The 26766-nt window shown below is 35.7% G+C and overlaps 1 protein-coding gene across 8 annotated transcripts; it reads right to left on the reverse strand.

The window, feature by feature from the left end:
* Positions 1-2464: 2464 nt before the first annotated feature.
* Positions 2465-26687, reverse strand: LOC125674409 (adenylate kinase 9-like). 8 transcript variants are annotated; one of them, XM_056157807.1, is made up of 40 exons: positions 26573-26687; positions 26024-26188; positions 25785-25905; positions 25463-25612; positions 24935-25047; positions 24727-24834; positions 23868-23936; positions 23537-23665; positions 23357-23431; positions 22927-23168; positions 22348-22528; positions 21587-21746; positions 21384-21437; positions 20087-20122; positions 18373-18483; positions 17459-17750; positions 17019-17246; positions 16235-16338; positions 15847-15936; positions 15462-15497; positions 13450-13562; positions 13127-13304; positions 12832-12947; positions 12323-12535; positions 11896-12089; positions 10806-10902; positions 10156-10289; positions 9790-10009; positions 8870-9058; positions 8353-8469; positions 7610-7828; positions 7108-7321; positions 6699-6900; positions 6156-6302; positions 5128-5345; positions 4445-4603; positions 4106-4307; positions 3580-3678; positions 3265-3482; positions 2465-3104 (listed from the first exon to the last, which is right to left on the reverse strand). In XM_056157807.1, the coding sequence occupies exons 1-40, from the start codon at positions 26588-26590 to the stop codon at positions 2893-2895; spliced, it is 5943 nt and encodes a 1980-aa protein (XP_056013782.1). In that variant the 5' UTR covers positions 26591-26687; the 3' UTR covers positions 2465-2892. The 8 variants fall into 8 exon arrangements, with proteins under 8 accessions (XP_056013782.1, XP_056013784.1, XP_056013786.1 ...); XM_056157809.1 differs by lacking the exon at positions 20087-20122; XM_056157811.1 differs by lacking the exon at positions 18373-18483.
* Positions 26688-26766: the final 79 nt, after the last annotated feature.

Below are 26766 nucleotides of genomic sequence, written 5' to 3' on the forward strand. Positions count from 1 at the left end.
TACTAAACTGGGGGAAGTTTATGGGTCTGATAAGATATCTTATGAGACAGTTCATAGGTGGAGAAAGAAATTTCTAACTGGCACAGAGTCCGTCAAAGATGCAGCAAAATCTGGCCGACCTGTGACTGTAACAGGCAAGGCAAATGTCTCAAAAGTCGGGGAAATAATTGAAAGTGATGGCAGATACACCATTCATGATATTGTCAAAGCTGTTGGCATATCGCTATCGTGGGTGCATTTCATTTTGAAGCGTATTTTGAAAGTACGAAAGATTTCTGCCAGATGGATACCGCATATATTGACAGATGAACAAAAACGGGTACAAGTACAAACTGCTAAGCAATTGCTCAAAATGTTTCCCAAATTCAATCAAAGACAATTTGCAAACATTGTTACTGGTGACAAGACATAGGTTCACTATTTCGAACCAGTAAGAAAAATTGGATACATGGCTAACTAAACATGGTAGAAGGCCTGTAGTTGCCAAAAGAACCATAAGCACAAAGAAGGTTCTTTATTGCATATTCTTCTCATGTGATGGTATAGCTGTACAAATTCCAGTGCCGAAGGGCAAAAGTGTTACAGGTCGGTATTACCGAGATGTTATACTAAAAAAGTTCAAGAAATATCATAAACGATGCCCTGTGTCAGGATTTAGGCATGTTCGTCTACTTCATGATAATGCTCCATCACACATCTGAGCTTGTGAAGCAATTTTTGAAGTTGGAGAAGGTTACCATCTTGCCACACCCACCATACTCTCCAGATCTAGCCCCATGCGACTTTTTCCTTTTTCCAAAACTTTAAAAGTTCTCATCTGATCGTCGTTACAAGTCCCGACAAGCCCTTGGCTCAGCCATCAGTCAGTGCCTCAGAGGTCTACCTAAATCAGCGTACCGTGATGCATTTCAGAAATGGATTCAGAGATTGAAATTATGTATTTCAAACCGTGGAGAATACTTTGAAGGGATGTAATGTTCATTTCACTATTTCAGTCGAATGCTTTTGAGATATCATACAATATACATTACATATCGAACAGCCCTCGTATGTTACCAAAATATTTCGTGTCTCAAATCTTAATGCATGCATGATTATTTGAAATCCATGATTCACAAGGTAGTTCATTGCTTTGTAACAGGAAGGGAGAAAATGCAACGGATCAGACCGGGATTCGAACCAGGGCCTCCTGAATCTCTAGTCAGGTGCTCCACCAACTGAGCTATCTGGCCACCAGCGATCAAATCCGGCTGACTGCTACATTCCTCTCTCCTTATATGTCTCTACACTTGAAGACATCAACCCAGAATCTTGATCCCCTGATAGGCATTTTCACGTGTCAGTTCCAGGGGCTGGTCTACGGCATCAAATGTAACGGAGAAAGTGCAATGGACCAGACCGGGATTCGAACCTGACCCCCCTGAATATCTAGTCAGGTGCTCTACCAACTGAGCTATCTGGCCACAGGAGATCAAACCCGGCTGACCACTACAGCTGGTGACATTACATTTAATACATGTACTCACTGGGAATTGCAATATTGTTGCTTGTTTAGTCTTGATGTCATCAAAATGGAGTATTTAAAGTGGCCACTGATATCAAAATGGAGGAAGTGGCCACTGATCTCAAAATGGAGTAAGTCAGGGTCCTGAAATGCCTAGGTTGATCAGAAGTCTGTTGGGATAGCTGACTCCTCAGCCACATGTACTATACTTTTTCCAAAACAAGTTACTTAGTTTATGACAGCTGGAAAAGGTCAGTCTGTCTGCAACTTAGTGGACTATTCTGCTGTATAACTGCCACAGCAACATAATAACCTGGGTCCTTTATATCTTTAACCTATTATAGAAAAAAAAAAACCAGTTACAGCAAACATGCTTAGATAATGAATTGATGCTTAGAGAGTTCCCTGTAAACTTACTGGATATAATGAAATTAAAATTTGTTCACCCCCTGTATTTTGTTATAAGCATGTTTGACTGTATATCCCATATGATGGGACATTCCTATAAATATCGGAGCCTCTAATTGTTCAGTCTTCAGACAACAATCTAAATTCTTGAGCCGAGCCTCCTATCAAATAAATAAGATTAATAACTTATTCAAGTATGAGAAGTTTGCGCAAATTTTACATGTACAAGTATCATTTTCTCATGAATTTTAGTGCAAACCAATCACTTTGTCTTTGCATACGATATATATTTGATTGTTCAGGAAGACTACTCATCCCAAACGCCTGGCAAGTTGTTTTCTAGCAATACATGACACTATACACATAGTTCTTTCATTGGCTGGAGAAGGTCAGGTCCCTGTCCTGTACATTTCTGTGGACAGCAAGTAACAACAGTGACACAGTAAAACACAGAGACACCCTGCTCGAGAAATTTATGCACTTACTTGAAATGAATCATTCGAACTTGCTAAGAACTCTCAAATGAAATTTGAAATCATAATAAAACAGATACTTTGTATGACATATTTATTGGACGGACGATATCCATAACCTGTACAATTCACATCTATGTACATAATCTTATTGTTTAATACACATTGTCAACAATACAATAGAAACACGTGACAGCTTTATCACAGTACAAGGGTACAGTCATGTAAAGGCATCACAAGGTTTATCTGGGTACATTCATCTGACACAATCAGGAATATGTTCAGAATTTGTGGGCAACAATGAAAAGATTACAAAGTTGGATAAAGTTTAATATATTAACCTTTGACATTTAACTTACATGTATGTATAAGTTATCGATTTAGTCAGCAGTATCACTTACAGACTTCATATCTAGGAATCAGATGAGCACCTTTCACACAGTTAATGCACTTAAAAATTTTGTATGAACTGTTATCCTAACAAAAACCGAAATAAAGCCCTCAATATCACACCATCCATGTTTTTGTTGGTTCAATTCCTCTTAGAGCAAAGAATACTTCTAATTTGTTGTCAAAATCGCCGGGGCGATCATTTGGAGCACGATACCGCACTGTCATATTGTCTCCAAGGTAACGGATAAGTTGACATGTTTCTTCAAATTTTTGTAACTTTTTCTTGTACTTCTTTCTTACATATTCAGAACTTTTAGGATTATAGGCTGTAAGGGAAAAATGAAGAGTAAAAGTAAAGATTATTTTTATTGTATATAGTTGGATGTAATAATTCACAGTATTCATCTATATCACGCTTTTTCCAACCTTTGAAAGAACATAAAGATTTATTTCCTTTAAAACAAATTAACAGTGTTTCCCTCTTACCTTTGAGATGATAGGCGACATACATGAGAGCTGACCTCGTAGAACTGAGAAAGGGGTATTTGGGTTTGAAGTTTCCGCAGGCGGTCAGAGCTTTGACCATGGCAGTGGCACTGGATTGCTCCATGTACCCCAGCATGGGGAGGCCCGTCACGGGGAGGGTCTCCTTGGGAGGGGGAAGTTTGTGGGGCAGCTTCAGGTCATAATATTTCTCAGGGGTTCTGAAAGGGTTACAGAGTCATTGTGAGATTATGATGATTGTTTGTTTTGGCATTGTGCAGAGCAGACTAATAATTCTAATGTACATAATTTACTTACTTCATGAATTTTAGGAGCTTTTCTTCAGACTCGCAATAGAAGAATTTTCCTCTGTATTCTGCTATGAATTCTGGTATTCCTGGGACTATAGCCTCATATCTGTAAATGCAATGCAAATTGTTATTACAATATATATCCTATAATTACAATTTCAAATATCTGGTGACTGTAAATATTATATGTACTGGTATCAGGTAATTTTGACACATTGAAAATATAGGCTATTTTCATGGATGACAATAAAAAATGCCAAAAATCATGAATGCTTAAGATGAAAGTCCACAAAAAAAGCACCAACATTTCAGACTGTTAAATAATAACCTGCCAAAATTCTCAATACCAAAATTACTTGATATATGATATAAAAATAAAACTAATTATGAAAAGTAATACACTGTATGCAATTATAGAGAGTACTGTGACTTAGAAAATATGAAGAATAAGCATCTCATCTTTAAAGATTTCCTAGTTGTAACCCAAAATCATAGTGCATTATACATTAGACACAGGTAACTATGGTCCATACCTGCAGTGTCCATCAAGGAATGTGACTGGACAGTATCCTAACAGTTCAATCTCCTGAGAGGCCTTCACATCAGAGGGGGTGTGTCTGTTGGGAAGGAGCTCCGGTGGGGGGAGTTTGTTGGGGGCTAGGGGAGGAACATATCTCTCAGGGTCAGCCAAAAACTTGTCCAATTCTTTCTGACCAGCCATTTTGTAATAATGTCCTGTGATACAAAACTCGTTGATAAAACAATGAATTCTATGAATAATCTCCCTATGCCATTGATATTGATGTTATTCATAGTTTATGATTTCCTTCAGCAGATTCAAGATAGAGCACAAGTATACCCCATGTTCATACCTCTGTATTCGGCAGCATGTTTAAGAGTGATGTTGGTGGAGCAGTCGATGAGTTCATTTTTGTCGGCCAAACTGACCGGACAATACTGACCAAAGTCGCCCACTCGCTGCAGAAATTCATCTGGGGTGATACACATGTCTGCAATGGATGCCGCTTCACCTGTACAATGATAAATAGAATAGAACAATAAATAAAATAGAAATACCAAAACTACATCAAATCCAATATGAATGCATGATATTCTAGTTTTGGTTTTGCTTTAGGACTGATTCGCTCAAATAAATGGCCCCTTTAGAAAATTTATGATATGCAGCACCTTTCAAACTATAACAGATTTTTCTGAAGCAGTAACTAAATTATTATTACATGTATTTATTGATATCGCCATGTTGGTAATACAGCCAAAATAACGAAAAGTGCAAAGGTTTCTTATTGTTTTCCTGTCAAATCTTAAATACTGTTCACTCAGAAATACAATATAAAATAACACATACGTCTCCGATTCAGAAATACAATATAAAATAACACGTCTCCGATTCAGAAATACAACATGAAATAACACATACATCTCTGATTCAGAAATACAATATAAGATAACGTATACCGTCTCAGATTCAGAAATACAATATAAGATAACACATATACGTCTCCTATTCAGAAATACAATATAAAATAATGCATACCGTCTCCGATTCTCTTGAGGTAGGTCTGTATCTGTGACACGCTTATTTTTGAGATGTCAAGGGCAGCGTTCCAGACCCACCACTTGGAGCGCTCCCCACTGATCATTTCATGGTTCATGTGCTCCTTCTTGTACCATTCCTTGACCTGACCTACATCTTTATTGTAGGCAGCCAGCTTAACGGCCAGAATCTGAGAACTGTCGTGAAGAGGCAATGTCCTGTAAAACAAAATTTTAAAAAGTTTATGTGATATTATATGCATCAATTTCAAAATCTCCTTCCCTTTCATGAAGGATAACAAGGTCCATACTTGTTCTTGGTTTCTAAAAAGATGAGAGTAAAAGATTTCCCCTAGATGGAGCACCTGTCCATCCCAGAGTAACCTTAACCCATTTACAGCTGGGTCGACGGAGACAAAGTTCCCTATCTAAAGACAAAACACACAGCATCAAGTGACAACACTGGGATCTGAACCGATAACCTTTCATTGTTAACTCAGAAGGACCACTGATATTGCTGAGCCATGTGTTCCACCATAACCAGATTCAAACTTCATGATACATTGAAACAAATGTAAGATATTTTTCAATACCCTTGAAATGACTTTTGTCTACATACTGTAGAATCATTTAAATTTGTGGGGGCCAATTTTCGTGGATTGCTGAATTTTTACGGGTTCACGGGGACGTAATTTCGTAGATTTATATATTTGTAAGAAAGATAACTCTGGAATGTTTGCTTTGTCTTTATTCGTTGAGGATGTAAATTCGTGGGTGAGGGGTACTTATGAATTCCACGAAAATTGAGCCACCACGAAATCTAATGATTCCACAGTATTTGCCTGTATATACTGGGTATTCAGCTCTAAAGAAGACTACTGTAACTTTACATTGAAATTTCTCATGCTAGTGTACAGATGCTTTGCTTGGCCATTATACCTTGTGGGTGTTTATTGGTCAGTTATACATGTACCTCGTATGAGCTATGCGGTCAGTTATACCCAGTGGGTGCTATGCGGTCAGTTATACCTTGTGGGTGCTATGCGGTCAGTCATTCCGCGGATCATCACTTCCTTGCTGTCCATCACTAACTCCACGACCCTGACTGGTATGATGCTACACTCAGTCATCAGGTCTACCTGCTTCTTGGTCATGGGGTAGCCATCCAACACATACCTAGTCAATAGATTTTAAACAGATTAATATATGAAAAACCTTTCACATCTTCTGTGGTCTGGGTCTTCATAATCAGATCATGAATGCTAGATACAGTATACTACAAATTCAGCCTTGCCCCTGTTTCATAATTTTGAGAGACAACAAATGCGTGAATATGAAGGTCTTGTGATATTTCCTATAACTGTTAATGTTTATTTATACAAATTCAATTGTTTCTGAAAACTTCATCTCATGTAGATATTGAAGATATTGTGATATTTTTTGGATCTATAGCATTTGGAGATGTTTGTCCAGTATTTCACCCTTGCACCCAAATTTAACCCTATTCCATCCGTCCACTTCCGAGTTACATCCCCTTTTGATGATACAAGTTATCTCAAAATGTCTACTCACCCTCTGGTCTGACATCTCATGTCCATCAGACAGATGTCCAGAGCCTGGACGGCCAGCTCATCAGGAACGGTCAGTCCCTTGACCAGGTGTTTGGTAATGGATTTAGCCAGATCTGTCCTGGGTTGTTCCGCCAGAACTCGTCTCATGGCTTCTCCAATGGACAATCTAACCAAGCCATACTCACTCACAAACCTGTTAGCCACTGTAAGTACACAATAACATGATATCTAATTATAGTTACAAATACCATGGTTACCATCATTCTGCTTATTCTTTTTCCAAAACATTTTCATAATGAAAAATGCTTTCATTCTTCAATGCATAAAATAAAGTAAAAAATCAAAGCTTGGCTTTGCTCACAATTTTTTTTAGATGTTGTATATGAAAATGTGGCACATTATCTACTAACATGTGGTTTTGCCGGACTTCGGTGGTCCAATTATACTCAGTCTGATTGGTACTACTGGCCTGGAGACATTCTGTGTGAGGTATAGCATGGGGTTCTTGGAGAATTCCTCCCGAGTCTGAGGGCTAGAGAGGAAGTAGATGTGTTGTCGATAGATACATGGGTAGGTCGCAAATCCTAGACCATTCATTGGCTGGATCACATCTCCCTCATATAACTACAGAGGATATGTCAAAGTCAGAGTTAGTTAATCAAAAATACAATAATACACATTTATAATGTGATGCTAATAAGCAAAATTTGTTATATTTAATCATTTTTGAATATATTTTGTTAAGAAAATCAAATAATTATAAGTGCTTTATAAGCATGTTCATTGTATCTGTATTTTACTAAATACAAATGAATGAAAAGAATTGTTGTTAAACAGAAAATTTAATCATAAAATAATGCAGGGGTAAAGCTTTACATTATGAAAGAGGAAAGACTATACAGAGTTAATTACCTTGACAGGGCACCATCTGCCAAATTTGCTGGGTTGTTTGTAGCCTGTCTGCAGCATTTTATTGGCCAACCTCTCACTGATGGGGTACACCCTCTCAAACATGCTGTGCCTGAAGTCGATGAATGGCTTGAGGCCTTTAGACATGGTGTATCGAACAATGTGTGGCTTCCTTCCAGCCTCCACAGTTACACGGGGAACAGAGATCTCCTCCAGAGTTTCCTAGAAAAAAAAGGTACATGTTCTCCCTTTTGAAATATAAAGTTGGGCAAGAAGTAAAAGCTCAGACTTCTGCTTATTCTGTTTGTCTTTGATTTTAAGTTGACTGATGGTGTAAGATTTCTTCTTTCACAAAAGCTCTCAAAAACTGGGTATCCCCTTACAAAACAACATTTTGTGATAGCATCCCTGTATATGCTATTGAAACCAGAGCACAAGGAATTTCTGAATTTCAATATTCCAGTACACTACCTCACATTTAATCTTAAAAACCATGTAAAATATCATTCCTTAAGTTGAGCATAAATTTGAAAGAAATGATATAAGAAATGTTTCTTCACATGTCCTTGACCTTTCACCTTTAATTAATGAAAATCAATAGGAACTGAGGTCTATAAACAAGTTACTACATTCCTTTTCAAATCTGTAGCAAGGGGATAAAAAATTATGTCGTATGTAAACCACGCCCCTAGACCAATTCTTTCATTTAATTACCAAAACCCCAATTTTTAGGAAGACACTCATACCTGCACAGCAGCGAGTTTATTGGTGTCGTTATCGTACACTTCATTAAGATCGTTTCTCATTCTGTCCGTGGCATCCTCCTCCTGTTCCTCCTCCTCTTCTTCTTCTTCCTCCTCCTCCTATGCAGATCAAAACAGAGTAGCATGAAAAGACCATGGACAATGTTGTTAATGCCAACAATCTTTAAAAGTTTTAATTTCTGTACATTATTCAATTTCTGTAAAGGTGAAAGTGTAAAATAGGGTGATTCATAAAAAGTGTGCAGATGGAAATAGATGTATATTCAAATCTTCCTTGAATTTGCTAAATCGATCATGTAAATTCCATGTATACCAAAAATATGTATGGCCTTGTACCAGTATTAATTCAACGACATTTGGTTTTATATCCAGGGCAAAAATTACCTATTTTTTAAGCTCTTTATGAGAATATAGAATGAAATTGGCAGAACTGACTCCTTGTCAATTTAATAAGAAAAGTAACATGCACCAACACAGAGTAGAATTTGACATGGCTAACCTCGAACTCCTCGGCTAGTTGAGCCTCAATATCTACTTCCTCTTCTTCCTCCTCTGCCTCTTCTTCTTCTTCTGGTTCCTCCTCCTCCTCAGCATCTTCTCGTGCTGCCGCCTTCTCTGCCGCTTTTTCTTTCCTCCTCTCTTCCTGCTCCTTAAGGAGCTCCTCTCTGCGTTTCTGAATTGCTGCTTCCTAAAATTTTCATATCAACATTATTGTAATACGATGAACATCAAAGAAAACTGTACTATTAATACTGTAAACTCATTTATTTTCATGAAATCAAATTTTCATGGTTTCAGAAAAATAAGAATGTTTGTGGACTTATAATTTTGGGACGAGGAAGCATTGTTTTTATTGCACCTTCTTTCTCTTGCTTGTAGAGGATTTAGATTTGTGGGTATGTCCATACAACAAAACTATCCCCTATCCCCATACAAAATTTAATGATGTTACAGAATTGGTTGTCCCAAATGTATAGGTCTCATCATTCGGATAATATTCTAGCTTAAAGAAGAACTGTAATTTGATTTAAAAATTGAGTTAGAAGAGCTTTAAAATCTCTACACACAAGAGATGCCAACAAACGATAAGACAGGTTAAACTTTTTTTTATCCAAGTATTCTTTTGCTTGTTTATTTTCACAGGTAAAACTATTTTAATCTATTCATTCTTTTATTTATTTATTTTTACAGGTAAAACTATTCTTATCCAATCATTCTTTTACTTCTTTATTTCTAGTCTACACTAAAACATGGTTATAGTGAACACATTTATAATGAATTCACATTTACAGCGAAGTAATTTTTTAAAAACATATTATGAACTTATTGAATATAACGAATTACGTTTATACTGAATAAGAATTGTTCGTCCCCAGTGCTTCTCTAGAAGTGTGTTTTATTGTACACGTTAATACTAACCCTCTTCTTCTGAGCCTTCTCCTTCTTCTTTCGTTTCTTTTCCAATCGTTTGTCTCGCTTTACTCTCCACTTATCGAGTTTGGGAGGCAGAAGACGGCCAATGACATCACTGTCCTCTACATTTAGAATGATGGCAGAGTCTGGGAACAGACCCATTTCTGCCATGTATTTAGTCTCCTCACTGGTTCTAGGGAACCCCTCCAGTACAAACCCTGTGGATCTGTTTAAAAAAAAAATTCTCAGTGTCCTTCACTCAAACAGTGATAAAACCATGCAAGAAAACACATCTTTGAAATGCATAACAAATGAAATAAATTTGAATAAAGTGACAAGGATTTTCTATAACAATTGTACATGTTGACCTACTTAAATGGTTCTTTGTTCCACCAGGCAGGGATAATGGTGTCCAGGACTTCAGCTGGGAGGGGCTCATCTGACTCCAGGTTAGCTTTAATGGCCTCTTCCTCCTCTGTAAACTCCACCTCCTCTTCTTCCTTCTCCTGTCAAAAATAAAAATGATTTAATAAAAAAAAAGCAGAAACCACCCCGGAAATAAAACTACTTAGTACTGGTTATTTTGGCTGTAGATGAATTTTAAGCAATTTTGTCAATGCAATGTATTCATTAAAATGTTTTTCTTCAAAAAATATATTCCGTTGGAAAGTACTTATCATTTCTTTTGCAACATAGTTGATCCGCAAAATTTTGATACATGAAAATATGACCCAAAGTCACAAAATGAAAGAGACGCATAAATTACACTAAGTAAAGAGTACATAATGCAACGGACACATAGGTCTATATTGCAGTTCAATGTCTATATGCAAATTGTTGTGGAAAACTTCCAAGTAGGCTAAGAGATACAAATTATGCATGAACAAAATGACTGCATCAATTCATTAAAAAGGTGTTGTGATTCTTGCAGATGATTCTTGCATGTGAAGAAACATTTGTTAACAGTTCACATGATGTACAGAGCATTGCTGATTCTGTGTTTAGTATGACTTAAATCCCACCTCTGCCCCGCTCTCCTTGCTGTCTGAGGGTTCGGCTGGCTTCTCCACTGGTTTTCCCTCAGGGTCTGTAATGGCTGCCTCATCTTCATCCTCATCCCTGTAAAACAATTATGTACTGACAATCATTTCGTCTGTGTGACACCCTCTCCAATATTCATGTTTGATGAACAGATGCTTTACATCTTTTCCACACTGAAAAGTTTTCTTGTTTCTTAAGGATTATGAGATTATGAGTGATATTTAAAATTTCTCTCTGCTTTGTATTGCTTCTCTGGGCTTATAAAAATTATACTTCTTATCATAGCATATTAAAAATTTGGTGAAATTCTCGTAATGGGCTATTTGCTGGGATTATCAATCAGTGCTATCAACAATACAAGAGTATCTTATATTTCAGTGATGATCATATATTACCTCACTAATGGTGCTCATCAAAATATAAATACCACTAAAATGAGGACACATATAGTATTCTGGTTCAGTAACTTAGATTGTCTACTTATTCTGGTTCAGTAACTTAGATTATCTACTTATTCTGGTTCAGTAACTTAGATTTCTACTTATTCTGGTTCTGTAACTTAGATTTCTACTTATTTTGGTTTAGTAACCTAGATTATCTACTTATTCTGGTTCAGTAACTTAGATTGTCTACTTATTCTGGTTCTGGTTTAGTAACCTAGATTGTCTACTTATTCTGGTTCAGTAACTTAGATTGTCTACTTATTCTGGTTCAGTAACTCAGATTTCTATTATTCTGGTTCGGTAACTTAGATTGTCTACTTATTCTGGTTTAGTAACCTAGATTATCTACTTATTCTGGTTCAATAACTTAGATTATCTACTTATTCTGGTTTAGTAACCTAGATTGTCTACTTATTCTGGTTCAGTAACTTAGATTATCTACTTATTCTGGTTCTGGTTTAGTAACCTAGATTGTCTACTTATTCTGGTTCAGTAACTTAGATTTCTACTTATTCTGGTTTGGTAACTTAGATTGTCTACTTATTCTGGTTCAGTAACTTAGATTGTCTACTTATTCTGGTTCAGTAACTTAGATTATCTTGTCTGAATATTTTGGTTCAGAACTTACGGTTCATCTGGTTCCTCCTGGTTGTCTTCTTCATACTCTGGTCCCACCTTCTTCCTGGTCTTGGCAATGATCAACTCCTGGAGTCTGTCTTTGAATGAGATATGGAACAGACCCAGCTTTCTGGCCATCTGTCGGCCATGGAGTGTTTTACCAGCACCTCTGGCTCCCAGAATCAACACACGAATGGGTGGGGGCTGGAAATTGGAAAGATGATGCCATTAGAATTAAATAAAACTTAAACACACTTTTCTATATTTTGATTAAAGAAAATTGAAAATATAATTTCCTTATGAATTGTGGAATTTGGTAAAACCTATCCACTATTTATGAAAAATATGCATTTTAGATATAAATGCAATGTAGTAATTGCAAACAATCTATACTGTTTCAGCATTTTAATTTTCATATTGACCCAACCAACACTTACATCCAGTGGTTTATGTTTGGGGAGGAAATCTGTAGGGTTGATTATGAACTTGTCCCTGGCTTCATTGGTAGAGAAGTAATACACTTTTTCTCTGTACTTTGAGGCTATTTCAGGGTTCCCTGGGTACAAGACAAAGTTGTCTTTCAGGGCCACCGGACAGAAATGGTTGGTGTCTCCTAAAGGCTTCTTCTTGTTTCGGTTGGGATCTTCTTCCTAGAAATGAAGTTTGAAATAGAAACTGTTAATTTTCTTATCACTGAATGGAAGGACATTTTCCTATTAGAGACTCTCTTAATTTAAAAAAAAAAAAATATTTCTCTAGGAGGTGTTTTATTATCTGAGCTTTGTTGGTTTCCTTTTGGGGTGGGGGTGGGGGGTGGGTTGAAATATACCTGGTATAGAAAAAAGATTCTTTCAATTTTTTCTTAAATCTTTTTTTAACATTAGTACATGAAGAAATACATGACTCAGTCAGTTTTGAAATGCAGTTATCTCCCCCTTCCACTGACCTCTTCACCGCCTTCCTCCTCCTCTTCCTCAGCTGCTGCTGCATCAGCTTCCATATCCTCCTCCTCCTCATCTACATCAGCCCCCTGGTACTCCCAGCCCGCATACAGGAAAGGTTCTGTAATCAAAATGTAATCACACAGTGTACTATTATTCCAAAAGTAGCCAGCAGAAGTTTAAAAATTGACCTAAACTCAACAGTGTCATATAAAATCACCTCCCGCACACTCCTGTCTAAATTGACTTGCTTTCTCGCGGAATGAATCCCTGGAAATGGTGATTTATTTCTTTACTTACTCTCTACATTTTCTAAGGACTCTCGGTACACCTCCTCCACTGATTTATCCTCAGCCTCAATACTGATGGGCTCCATGCTGCTCCCTCCTGCAATGGCGGCCAGAACATTCTGAAACTCTCTATCAGACTCCTTTCTCTTCTCCTTAAATTCCTCAATTTCTGGTCCTGTGGGAAGTTTCTAAATGAGAAATATATGATTTGAAAGTACTGTGACAAAACTTAACCTACTTACAAGTTATCTACAATAAAAATGAATTTTACTTTATGAAAATGAATATTTAAATATTTGGGTTTTGAATGTTTTAAGGCAAACTGAAACTCACATTTTCATCCTCCTTTATCCTGACTCCCGACTTTAACCCCTCTTCATCTCCAATGGATGACGGGGGAGGTTCACTGGTCTTGACTGTTTCCGATTTCTGTTCTTCTTCCTCTTCTATGAAGACATAATAAGATGATACAATAGGCCCAATATATCAAAATATGAGATCTCTCCAAGAGAAAAGATAATCTCTGTGCTGTCATGAAATCAGGACCTGAATGATCTATTTTTGCCACAGTAGCATATAAAATGTGAATAAAGAACACCCCTGAAGAAAAGAACACTTTTTCAATTTGGATATGTCCTGTGTCGGATTAGACAGGTTCCACTGTCCTGTGTATATCACATGGATATCATTACAATTTGGATATGTCCTGTGTATATCACATGGATATCATTACAATTGTTAAAAATAAATTTAACCTTAATTCATCAGAGATATACAAGTACAGTGGAACCTGTCTAATCCGACATGCACTGGGAGACAAATTCTTTTATAGTAATACACAGTGTGTCAAAATAAACAGTGTAAAAAACAATTCCAAATAAAAATAAGGGTCAGAATGCCCAGGAAAATGGATCGCACAGGTGTCGGATTAGGCAGTTTTCACTGTATAACAGTTTGTTTTCATAACTACCTAAGTTTATTAGCAGTACTCTTACAGTTATATGTTGGTGAATACATCAGTTTACATTGGAAAGATAAAAAAACAACAGGTTTAACTTTTTTATATTCAGTTTCACAAAAATGTTAGATTGCTCAGGAAATATCTTTCATACAATAAAAAAAAATCCCTGTTAACTAAACTTAGAGTTAAATGTCCTAAACATTACATTACTAGAATTATAATGTATTAAAACGTGCAATAATACACATGTCTATACTCAAGACGTGCAAATATATATGTAAAAGTTTGAATGACCTGAAATATAAGCATGCATACACAATATCTATAAACACTGCTAGTAAAGTGCGAGTAAAAAACAAATCCTTGATTTCCTGTTTTTGCTAAAATTGACTAAAGCCCACTTGATTTATTTATTAATATGGCAGAAAAGAAACAGCTACTGTCTAGTAAATGTACCGTGGAAAAGGCTTGTCTTGATGATTACACTCACCATCAAAGCCCTCTCATCATGGTCCAAAAGTTCAGATTAAATTTTCAATTAGTGGGTCAAAGGTCAATGTCAAGGTCACACAGTTGTCATACATGGTGACTGTGGAAAGGCCTCATCACAATAATTACACCCATTCAATAACAAACATCAATATCAAAACTGGCTCACTTATTGTTCATGAGCAGTGTTAACATTTTTGACAAGGTCAAAATCAAGGTCACACAAGATCATCAAAATGATATCATTGAAAAGTCTTGTCAGAAGGATTACATTCACTACAAAATTAAAACCCTCTCTTTGTTGAAAGTAATAAGCAATGTTAAAGTTTTTTTCCATCGATAGATGAAGGTGCATTGAAATACATGTAATTCGATTCTGAGGGACATCAATTTATATAAATATGAATATTGCCTTTGTACATATAGACGGGTCATTAATCTGTCAGTAGCTGATTGTATGATTCCTGTGTGAGTGAGGCTTTCTGTACATTCTAAATATTGAATAAATCAAATGAATTTTTGTCCAATTTACCATTCAAACTAAACATTCTTCATGGTTTTAAACATTTCTTGCATGCTTGATAATATCATTTGCAATTGTCCCAAAAATTCTAAATCATCATGCAGTTTTTATCGATTGCATCAAATATAATATTTACTGTATAATCAGTGATATTATCAGCAGTGGTTAACATTATCATTAAGCTTAAAGAGTCTTATATACACTGAAGCATGTCAGATACATGGAAATATTATGAAATGTGGATACATACATTATGACTTAAACTTGGAGTATACATGGTGAAGCTAAGATATAAAGCATTTGGAATTTTGTGAGAAAGGTAATTAATGTAAGCCAATATAGAAAAAAAAAGTAGGTCAACCAGACACAAACCTGAAGAAGAGGCTGATGGTGTGGGGGAACTCGTGTCTAACAATACAAGTTTCATGCTTCAATGAATGCAGTCCAGACAAGTTTTATACTTTGATAAATGCAATGAAGTTTAATCTACACATGATTCTAATGCATCACATACTATGTATGACAGAGTGAGTTTTTTGCAACGAATAACTACACCCCACAGATTGCTTTTATAACTAGCATGATTATGCTATTTCTTAAGCTATGCTCCTTTTTCCTGTATCTTAATATTCTAAAAATAAAAGGCAACATAAAAAAATCAACATTCAGACATTAAAATTCAAATCACAAAACATAACACCAGGGGGAGCTGTCAGAGTGAGAGAACTGTACAGTGAGGGGTGAACAGTGGAGTTACCTTTTGGAGGTTCAGGTTCAGCTGGTTCTTCTTTTTCTGGTTCCTCTGTCTTCTCAACGTCTTCATCCTCACCTTCCTCAGCCGTCTCACCTAGAGGTCAAAAAGGTGCACAATCTTTGCAGTGGTGAAACACTTCATAACCATTTTCTGTGTTCTTGTGACAAATATAATCCCCGATTACTTTTTTTTTTTTTATGAATTCTGGCCATTTGTTGAAATACTGCACAAAAGATAGTGTCCAGTCATGCCTGAACTTTAGTTTCTGTGTGTATCAACAAGATCAGTGACATGACACTTCATGTCATACACATGTCATCATGAATCTATATGATCTTGTTTATGTACAAAGATTCACTGACGTGACACAAATCAAGAGGAGATAACCCACCTCCTTCTTCACCCTCTTCCTCAGCCAGCTTCCTCAACCTCTCTTCCTCAGCTGCTTTCCTCGCCGCCTCTTCTGCTGCTTTTCTCTCCTCTTCCTCCTGTCTTCTACAAAAGATGGAAAAATCCTCATGTTATCACAGACCTGTCAGTTTCTTTTGTGTAAAACTTAATTTTACTTTCTACTGTTTTTCATTTTTGAGTATTTTAAACAGTTTTTTAAAATGTGGAATGATCTGAAAAGAACTAGGCTCAGTATCGGTCTAATTTGGCCCTAATTCTGACCATAATTTTAAAGTCCAGGAATAACAGAAGCTTATATATATATTTGCTGTTAAGTAGATGGGATAAAATAAAAATGCAATCTTGATAATGAATCATGAATTTATAATGCATAATGTCAAAATAAGTCCCTGTCCTCCCACTTTCTTTCAAATGGCCAAACAAGCTTCAGGAAGTATGGGCCACATGTGTCAACCACAATGAATTAAGACATATATCAATGTTTACATATACAATATATATGAGAATACTGAATGGGTCTAGTCAATGCATACAGCCCATGCTGCCATATTTTGAAAATAGTAATCAGTCTGGGGGTGATCAATTTTCATGACCATTTCACAGTATTTCAACAGAAAATACTGAATTGTAGAGAAACCAAAGAATGTTTCATACTGGGGGCTGGATATAATTGTTGTCACACCTAGACCTTTTCTTTGAAACCAATACTGGCTACAAAAAACAGATATTGTATGACAACAAACTCTCTACAAATCCCTGCCTACCTCCTCTCGTCTTCGATGGCCTTCCTTTTACGCTCTTCCTCCTCTTTGCGAGCCTGTATCTTCCCGTCAATCTCCTCTTTGTTCATCTGGTAGTAACGCTTTAGCAGGAATTCGCTGTTCTCTTTGTCTTGTAATACGATGAAGTCATCTGGCATCACATTCTTTTCTATGCACATATTCATCTGATCTCTTGTTTTTGGAAAGTTATCCAAGATCCAGCCACCATGTCTGCATAAAAACATTAGTGGAGTTTATTGTAATCTACCATGTAAATTGTCAGCATGATAAAACAAAATTTTAAAAAATTCAATGTTTGGAAATTAAAGCTTAATGCAATATATTTTCACATTGATAATATTCTTTTTAATTATTATGTCAAATCAGATTTCTAACAAACACAAGACAAATCAAAACTTGAGAAAACACATCTTGAAACTTACATTGGTCCATCTGGGGTCTTTTCTCTTATGTCCTTCTCGGCATCCTTGATTGCGGTTTCCAGAACCTCGATATAGGCCTCTGGTGGCAGGGAGATTTGATGTTCCTCGGCCAACTTCATGGCTTGCTCTACTATGGCAATAACCTCAGGGTGAGTCTCGTCGACCTCAGGCATTGGTGGAGGGCCCGTGGGCTCCGAGGAAGTGGTAGTGACCTCTGACTTCTCCTCAACCTTTGACTCCTCTGCTTTCTCCTCAGTACCTTCCTCACCAGATTTCTGCTCTTCTTCACTCTCTGTTTATAAAATAATGAGGTAAATGCCAAGTTTACAACTTGCTAAATTACAATTTATGTGTGAAACATAAATGTGCATTCTATATGAAATTCTTGTATCATTTCACACTGAATTTTTTTTAAATGAACAGACTGACATACAATTTCAATGCACTGTTAAGACAAAGGAACATGTACTTCGTTAGTGCTTGTGTTGATAAATGTATTAGCAGTTAATAATTCTATATGTTGTCACTCAAGTACAGACAATATTACATAAAGCAAGATTCTTAACACCAAAGGTTTCAATGTATGATACTTTACAAGAGAGTACCGTAAGACATGGATGCTAAAATAGCTTATTGATAGAGCTGTAAACATAGCCCATGTAAGTAGCTATCTATGAATACATGTATCAGTATTAAGAAAATATGATCAATGGAAGTCCTAAAAATGTCCTTGGTTAGGTAGGACTGGGTTAATAAAGAGGTTAGGAACTTTTTCAACCACCACCAATCCTGAAAGAAGGCCATAGAAAAACAAGACAACCAAACGTTTCATGTTAAACAGGAACAGCAGCAAGGAGTATATATATATTAAAAGCCAGGAAGCGCTACAGGTTTATATAGCCACGCCTTCCGACCTTTGACCTCCTTAGTCTCAGCCCCCTCCACGGGCTTAGCCTCTTCTTTAGGAGATTCCTCACTTTTTTCCTCACTATCTTTCACTGTGCTAGTGTCTGTGGCACCTGGATCTGATACAGACAAACAAACTAAGCTGTACTTCACAATGGAGGCAAACAGAGAATTCACACTGGTGAAAACTTCATGACTGTTTGTAGTAAGTACCCAGTATATAATCCAGTATTACGATTCTTTATGAGACAAGAATATAATATACATGTATACATAAAACACCAGAAAGCTGAATAGACTAAAAACAATTGTAATAGCATCACAGAATTTAAACTGCATGCATGCTTATAAGCAGCAAATCAGCAGAGAACTGCAAATGAAAAATTAACAGATTCCTGAAACAAACACCAGTAATTATTAGAGTAAAAATGTTCATTTGAAGGAGTTAACAAACAGCACTGGGTTTTCCTGACTACAATGTGTTTCAAAATGTAATACTTATTAATTTGAAACAGGTTAAGTTAATACATCTGAAAATGTTATCAATTTGTTATTTAAACAATTATACAAACATGCATTGATGGTTGACTGGCAGTGCTATGTTTAAATATTTGCTGCTATGAAGTAGTGAAAACATATCAAATACAGGTATATATGCACTGTATATAAAAGATGATTATATATGTAAGAGAAAAAAGTACATTACAAGAGGCCATGAGCCACAATGCTCACCCGGGTCACCTCAGTGATTGTATCAATGAGCTTGAATTATCACTACAACAAGATGCTGGCATGTCAAATTGAAAGATTGGACAACACATGTTCTTTAGAATGATTCATTTTTAAAAAAGAATATATCATACATCACTATATAGAATTTAAAATCCTCTATTTTTACCCAATCATAGCTCACAGGCTAATGCTTTGAATAAACTTAAATCTTCACCATATAAAGAAACTTCATTACAAGTCCTAGGTTTTCTGGTTCAGTAGTTCTGGAGAAGATTTCTAAGCACCTCACACTATTTCAACAACTGTAGATTCCTTATTTTACGTGAGTACTTAATATTGTGAAATACCTCATCAAACTGCGTGATCATAAATTCATGAGTGATCTATTGATCAAGAGTTTTAATGTGTATTTCAAGCGAGTAATCTTTTTTTGAAAGTGATGCTTCTCGTGAAATAGGATAATAAATTCCTTGTAGACATTTAGGAATCTACAGTATTTCTTAACCATCTCCCCTTTAATTGGATGGGAATACGGATTTTCATTATATGAAGAAACAAATTCCCTTTACCCAAGAATGCTTTCCACCATGTTTGATTGAAATCGGCCCTGTGGTTGTATAGACTTATATCTGTTGACTCCCGGTGGAGCATAGGGTGTGGTTGTATAGAAGAAGTCAAAAATATGAAAAGTTTACTATGATGACAACAACGATGCAGGCAAATGACAGACAAATTTAGATAAGAAAAGCTCACTAGGGAGCCTTCAGCATGGTTGAGCTAAGGAGTTAAAGCTTCTCTAGTTATATAGTCTGAAAAGGAAAGTATTGAGAAAATATGTACACATTGTTAATATTGTGTAGAAACTAAAGTAAAAGTGAGGAAGTCATTATTTTTCCCAATTTAAGCTTTAAGCATTCTGATAGAAGATATAAATTTTACATGGGAGACATTAGATATCAGAAGAAGCATAGGGGAGGTAACTTTTCTCACCTTCCTCTTTTTCATCACCACTTTTGCCTTCCTCATCTAATCAGAGGCAAACAAATGTTTTACAATATATACTTATTGCCTAAGTGAATTATTGTGCTTGTAAACAAAAACTGATTGTTAAATGCAACTAAAATAATCAGAAACAGAAAGTTATCTAATAAATTACTTTACTTCTTGGATGTAATTAGTTAAATGTTTATTGAGACCAACTTTTAAATCTTAAGTCATATTGATAATAATACATGTTTTAGGTATCAAATACATTATTTACAATCATCAATTAGAGAAAAATGAAAATAGGTATTATTGGGGAAATTGTTATTCAAACATGTGAATAATATCACTAAAACACATTTTTAAAAAGATATACAATTTCTAAGAAATCAATGGCTCTTGGTCAACTGAGTACCAAGCAAGACCTTAAAAAATCTCTCCTTAAAATAAAATGAACAATATACAAAGAATACATGCATTGTATTAATATACTTTATAGCCATTTTCAAGGCCCCAGTTCCCCAATAATGGGACATGAAATTTAACAATTCTGGAAAAAGAATGATAATCACTAGAACTGACATTACTGGTCATAGATTTGAATGATGCAGTTTTCTTCCAAGTTTCAGTACCAATAAAAAAAGAGAAGTGTCTTACTGTCCAGTCATAACTTTATCTCAGGAAAATGGCTTGAGAAAAAATAATTAACTTTTTAAGGTCTAAACCCCAAACCCCTCCCCCAAAATAACACCATATCATTTTGCCATCTGACTTTGACCTTGTTTAAATATATTGATGTCTGCATCACAATGCATGTCATTGGCAACCTCTGTTTTAAGTATAACATTTTACTGCCCCTCTGTCAAGAGTTGGGACCCACAAAGACCAAAATAGACTTTCTTTAAAAATTGCAACATTTTTGTAGAACCTGTCCTGCCTATAAAGCTATCAAGGAGGTATGGAGCCTGAAATTCATTTTGTTTGTTTCCCCACTCTATAAGATATTGCATACCAAATTTGGTGATTGGCTCAGTGGTTTTCAAGAAGTTAAAATGTACATAAGTAAATGCATGACACAATAACAAAGGAAAACAGATCTATAGCAAAAACAAATGATTTTAAAATATCTATTAAAGATGACCTGAGGGTAGCATAACCTGGAACCCTAGATAGGGTGTGGAGAGAAAGTACAACCAGAATGATCAATGAATTCAGAAGTAAGAGGACATTGGTGTCATTAAAAGAACAGACTTATGTGAAGACAAAGTCATGCAGTGAAGACTAGCATGCAAGAGTTGTCTACCTTCCTCTGCTTCCTCCTCTGCTTGCTGTGCAGCAAGTTCTGCTGCAGCTGCCTCTGTAAACATCAGGTCAAGGTCAAACATTTAGGTCAAGTTCAATATCTCAGGAAAAGTAACAAATGCTCAAGGAAAACATCTATTTTATAATGCTCTGTTGATATACAATACAAATAGCTGTACACATTCCATTTTTTTGACCCCTCACCTTCTGCCTCTCGAGCTGCCTGCTCAGCCTCCATTTTCTCTTTGATCTTCATTTTGACTGTAGAAATGGCATTCTCTGTTGCCTCCTTTTTCTGCTCAGCAATGTATTTCTGTTTTTCCTCTTCCATCTTTGGTTTCATTAATACATCCATATCTAAGACCTAATAAATATTCGATGAAACAATGATATTTTTGTACACCAATTCAATTACATCTTCACAATTGTTCATATCACAACTACAATACTTGAAAACTGACAAATCAGCTAGGACACCACCTGATACCGATAGCTGGGACTGGTGCTATCCTATGTCATGTGATTTCTGACCTTTGACATACATATGATCAAGTTCTGGACAGAATCAGTAAGATTGAGCTTTGAAATCCAGATGACCGAGAGTCATATGTGGAAGATGTTTTTAAACATTCCAACGTTTATTCTCATCTATATGAAAATTCATCAATCTTCAGTTAAATTTGAGAAATGCAGAATGTTGCTTCAACAACTACATATATAAAGTACTAACGATTAAATATTTCCCACTGACTAGATCTACATGTAACTTATATACATGTACAAGCATATCCCTGGCATTTCACCGACCATCCAGCACTTTACTGCATATCATACAGGAGAAGTAGCAAGTTGTACTTATATATGCACCGTATAAAGTCCTTTCCTTGTATTTCTTAAAATCTTATATGAATCTGCTCATTGTTTAAACATACAATGAATTAATGTTCAATACATTCAATACAGACCTTAGCTCCATACTTTTGTCCCAGGAGGTGTGCCAATGTGGTTTTTCCAATCAGAGGGGGTCCAAGAATGGCTAATTTACAAGGTGGGCGGGGCTGTGGGACCATCAAGTAGGGGCGAGGATTCTTCAAAAATTTCTCCATGGCTTCAGCACTCGATAATACATAAATCTTGTCCAAAAAGCTAAAACAAAGTGACAACGAGTGAATCCAATGCAAATCAAGGGACAACTAATTATACAGGTTAATCTATTATCTCAATGGGGTCAAATTTTTGTAATTGCAGAAGAAATGATATGTTCATGAATTATAAGTTGTCCTTCTTATAGTAGTTCAAGCTCCTCTGTTCAGGGGGGATTTGAATTTGAGGGTATTTTCACAAAAAGAAAAAAGATGAAAGAAAATTGTAAAACTCACAAAGCAAGTGATTTTACAGCAATTTTCTGCAGACTGACAGTTATTATACAATAATTTTCTGCATACTGACACTTATTTTACAGTAATTTTCTGCATACTAACAGTTATTTCAGATTTATTTCCTGAATATCTGACAGTTATTTTCTGTAGTAATTTTCTACATACCTGACAGCAAATTCTGGTTTGCCTGGAACGATGTCTCCTTCATACAGAGCCACTGGACAGTTTCTGAGCCACCGACTCCTCCTCCATCTGAACCTGGGGGCCACCATTTGTTTAGGTCCAAGTGTCCTCATCAATTCATCTGTTTCAATCTCCTCTGGAATTTCATCATCCTCTGGGTCCTGTAATCGGATTGGCACGGCAGCAGGTCGCAGGACAAAACAATTCAATCGTGACAATAATTGCTGGAAAAAAAGGATGTTCACATATCATTGATTTATCTGTAACGTATCATATCTGTGTTCTCACTTTTGAAATTTGCATTGTTAAATACTTAAATTGAAAAAAAAAAAGATTGTCTAAAGTCACACATCACAAGTAGATAAATAAATGTAGATTGATTAATGATAGATTTAAAAAAAGATTAAATTACCCTGAATAGAGTAGGAATGGTTTGATTTCCATCCATCTCAATCAGATATTGCTGGTCGTGGTCTGCCATGTAATCCTACAAAGTTGTTAAGGACTAATCAGTGAAATGAAATATGTATGGTGAAGATAGTTTCCATAATATGAATGAGAGAGAGAGATATAGAGATGGGTGGAAACATACCTCCAAAAGTCGCAGCATTTTATTTTTATATTTGGAGATGTTCCCTACAGCTTGCTCTTCCAAATCTTCAGGACGGCGCAAAAGTCTCTCAAGAACATCAGGAGGAAGCTCTGATGCGAATTCACCATCCTGTCATAAAAACATGTCTAGAACATTGAAATAAAGGAATTCTGAAACAATGTATATTCCATTAACATACTGATTACAAAACCTCTGCTGAATTGAGCCCTCCTTAAAATGAAAACTAAATATAGCCTTCCTCACATATAATAAAAACATATGACATAATGTGACAAAACAACTGACTTTCAAATACAATTTGACCCCTGACCTCAGGTGTGGCCTCCTCAGCATCTTCTTCCTCCTCCTCTTCTTCCTCTCCTTCCCCTTCTTCTTTAATCTGTCAAAATTACAAACTTCCTTAATTCGTATCTCTGTAAATAGCTAGAAGGAGAAAATTTGAAAATGGTCAACTTCATTTTACAAAATATATTTCTGTTTCTGTCATCAGGCCCATGCATTAAGGTTTAGTGATTTTTATTTTATAATATCTTAAAGTCCATAAGTTAGGTTTCCATGCTTCAAGTTACACATTTCTACAAAGTTATTTTCTTCAGTTAATTAAAACCCAAGTTTTTTCACCAGATTGCATGCTCTAACTTTATCTGAACCAGCCGTTACCGCATTATCATAATTTTTTGATATCCTATAAACTTCATAATCATATTATGATTTTTCTATATCTCATATTTCTTACATACACATATCTAAACACAGTAACACTACTAGCATTCCATGAAGTTCATGCATGTCTTTGATAAACAAATATATTAATCAAGTCAATCACACATATACCTTGTTACCTTTCTACATGTTATTAGAGAGACATACATTTTAAGACAGCATTACCATTTCAGATGAATGCATGAGTTGTAATATACAAGAAATTGTAGCATATCTACACGAGCATTTTTTTGGCATGCAGGTACTTACTTCTTTGGCAGGCTCTGACTAATATTGCCAAATTGAATTAAATACTAATAAGTAACAACACCTACCAATATTTCATATGAAGGAAAATATGGCTGTATGTTGATATGATTCATAAATGGAAATATTCTGACACCCTGAATGAAGGTCACAATCAGCAATGAATAACATGGTAGTTTTTACATGAAAGTAAATCTGACCTCCTTCACAGGTTTCTCTGGGTTGTAAACATCTTCAGTGAAGATTTCTCCTGTCATGGGGTCAATTTTCTGTCCAATTCGCCTCTTTTCCAAATCTTTATCAGGAATCTAAGATAAAATATTGAACAGTGAAATGATATTCTCAACTCTAAGCAGATAATATGATAACATTTTCATTTAAACTTTTGAAATATAGATGTATGTGAACCTTGATGTTAATGATAAAATCTGGCTTAAGTTTCCAGTTCTTCACAAGCTCAATCTGGTCTTTGATGGAGAGGTTCTCCTCTGATAGGCAAGGGAAGTCATCTAGCACATAACCTGTGAATGAAGTGTGACCAGTGAACATTGACCAACACTGACAACATGCAAATATTTGAAAGCTGCAAGATAGTGTCTAATCACTGTACCGTGCTCTGTGTACAACTTATATTTTCTATTTTATTTACAACATAAACAATGTTGTAATTTCAAACTCTTTCAAGCATTGCAGTAACTGACAATCTCTGCGAAAGTGTTTTATGAACCATTGGATCTCTAAAATTATTACACCATAAGAAATGAAAGGGAATTAATTGAACCATCACAGTCAGGTCTGGTATGATATTTTTGACATAGATTGGAACACCACTAGTCATGTTCTGAGCAACATACTAAGTATATGTAACATCACAACACAAAAGCTGATCACAGGTGAACATGTATCTTAAGTAAAGCTAAATGTTATAAAGCATACCATGATGAACGACCTCTGGAGAGTGGATTTTTTCCTCAATCATTCTGATAACCATATCCTCTGGAATTGCCTCTCCTCTCACAAGAATTTCTTGGCATTTATTGCCTGTTTCTGTCATCATGTGTATATGCTGGTTGATCAAATCAGTAGCTGAAAAAGAGTATGTTATTTTTAGATGGAGACAGGCCTGTTTATATACCAAGCATAGATTAAAATGTTACACTCAGAAATGATGTCAACTCCAAAATGGAAGAAATTATGGTTGTTCCTGATGAGCAACTAGTTACCACTGCAAAAGATTCATGAAAAATATATTTCTTACGATTGATGAGTTCACATTTCCATTCTGATGCTAGTCTTCTAGCCAGACTTGTTTTTCCGGAGCCTGGTTTTCCAATTATGATAAAGCATGTGGGTTTGGAATGGAGGAATCTCAACTCTGTCTGTAAAACAAAAATTTAATTCACTTGAATAGATCAATTAACTGGATATATTCTGATACATACTATAATCCATTCAAGTTTATCAAAGCCATCAGTACCTGTATCCTCTTGTACTTACCTCATCCTCATTGTATGGGTCAATCATTAATCCCTTCTCTTGTAGAAGTGTATCAATATCCGAGTCTGTTGGTTGTTTGGTCTGATCAACACTGACACTGTCCATATTTACAACTTTTGGATCTTTCTGACTTGTTCCTCCCTCGTCTGTCAGACCAGATGGCGTCTAAATTTATTCATAAACATATAATTATATAGAATCTACATATATATATAAATGACACACAAAATGGCATTTTTAATAACAGCACAGAGATTTTCTAGTCCAATGAGTATTTAAACAATTAGTGTTGTCTATGAAATGTCCCAATAAATATGAATTATGCACATAAAGAATTTTCATATAGTTCTGCAGTACATCAAACTACAACTTTGCATACATAAGTTTCTCGTTGATATTAAATACATCATCATGCATGATTTACACTTGTTTATGTTAACATTAATACCGATTCTTATTTTCTGTTAAGTAAGCACAATCAAAAAAAGTTCTCTTAAAACCGTCTTTACTTTTAGTTGCATTTTCACAGAAATAACGAAGACATCTTACCTCTGTTTTGTCCGCCATAGTTGTTCGTATCTAAGGAAGCTCGTGAAACTCCGTAACCGGAAACCCTTGAATCGTAATCCCGAAATAACTTACGTGAATATTTTCCCTTAATTCTAATGTTAATAAACTTTGTGTAAATAATCTATACCATGTATTCATAAAAATGTTCCATGGTAAAGAATACTAGTCATATT

This window comes from Ostrea edulis, chromosome 3 (assembly GCF_947568905.1).
Source record: "Ostrea edulis chromosome 3, xbOstEdul1.1, whole genome shotgun sequence".
Taxonomy (NCBI): Eukaryota; Metazoa; Mollusca; class Bivalvia; order Ostreida; family Ostreidae; genus Ostrea; species Ostrea edulis.

Bases quoted from the DNA above. Each gene is read 5' to 3' on its own strand.
- LOC125674409 (XM_056157807.1), bottom strand. The intron at 13,563-15,461 runs GTTTGTGTCTGG...ATGTCTTCATAG, and splicing joins ACCATCAGCCTCTTCTTCAG to AAGAGGAAGAAGAACAGAAA. The intron at 7,322-7,609 runs GTAATTAACTCT...TATCCTCTGTAG, and splicing joins GCAGATGGTGCCCTGTCAAG to TTATATGAGGGAGATGTGAT.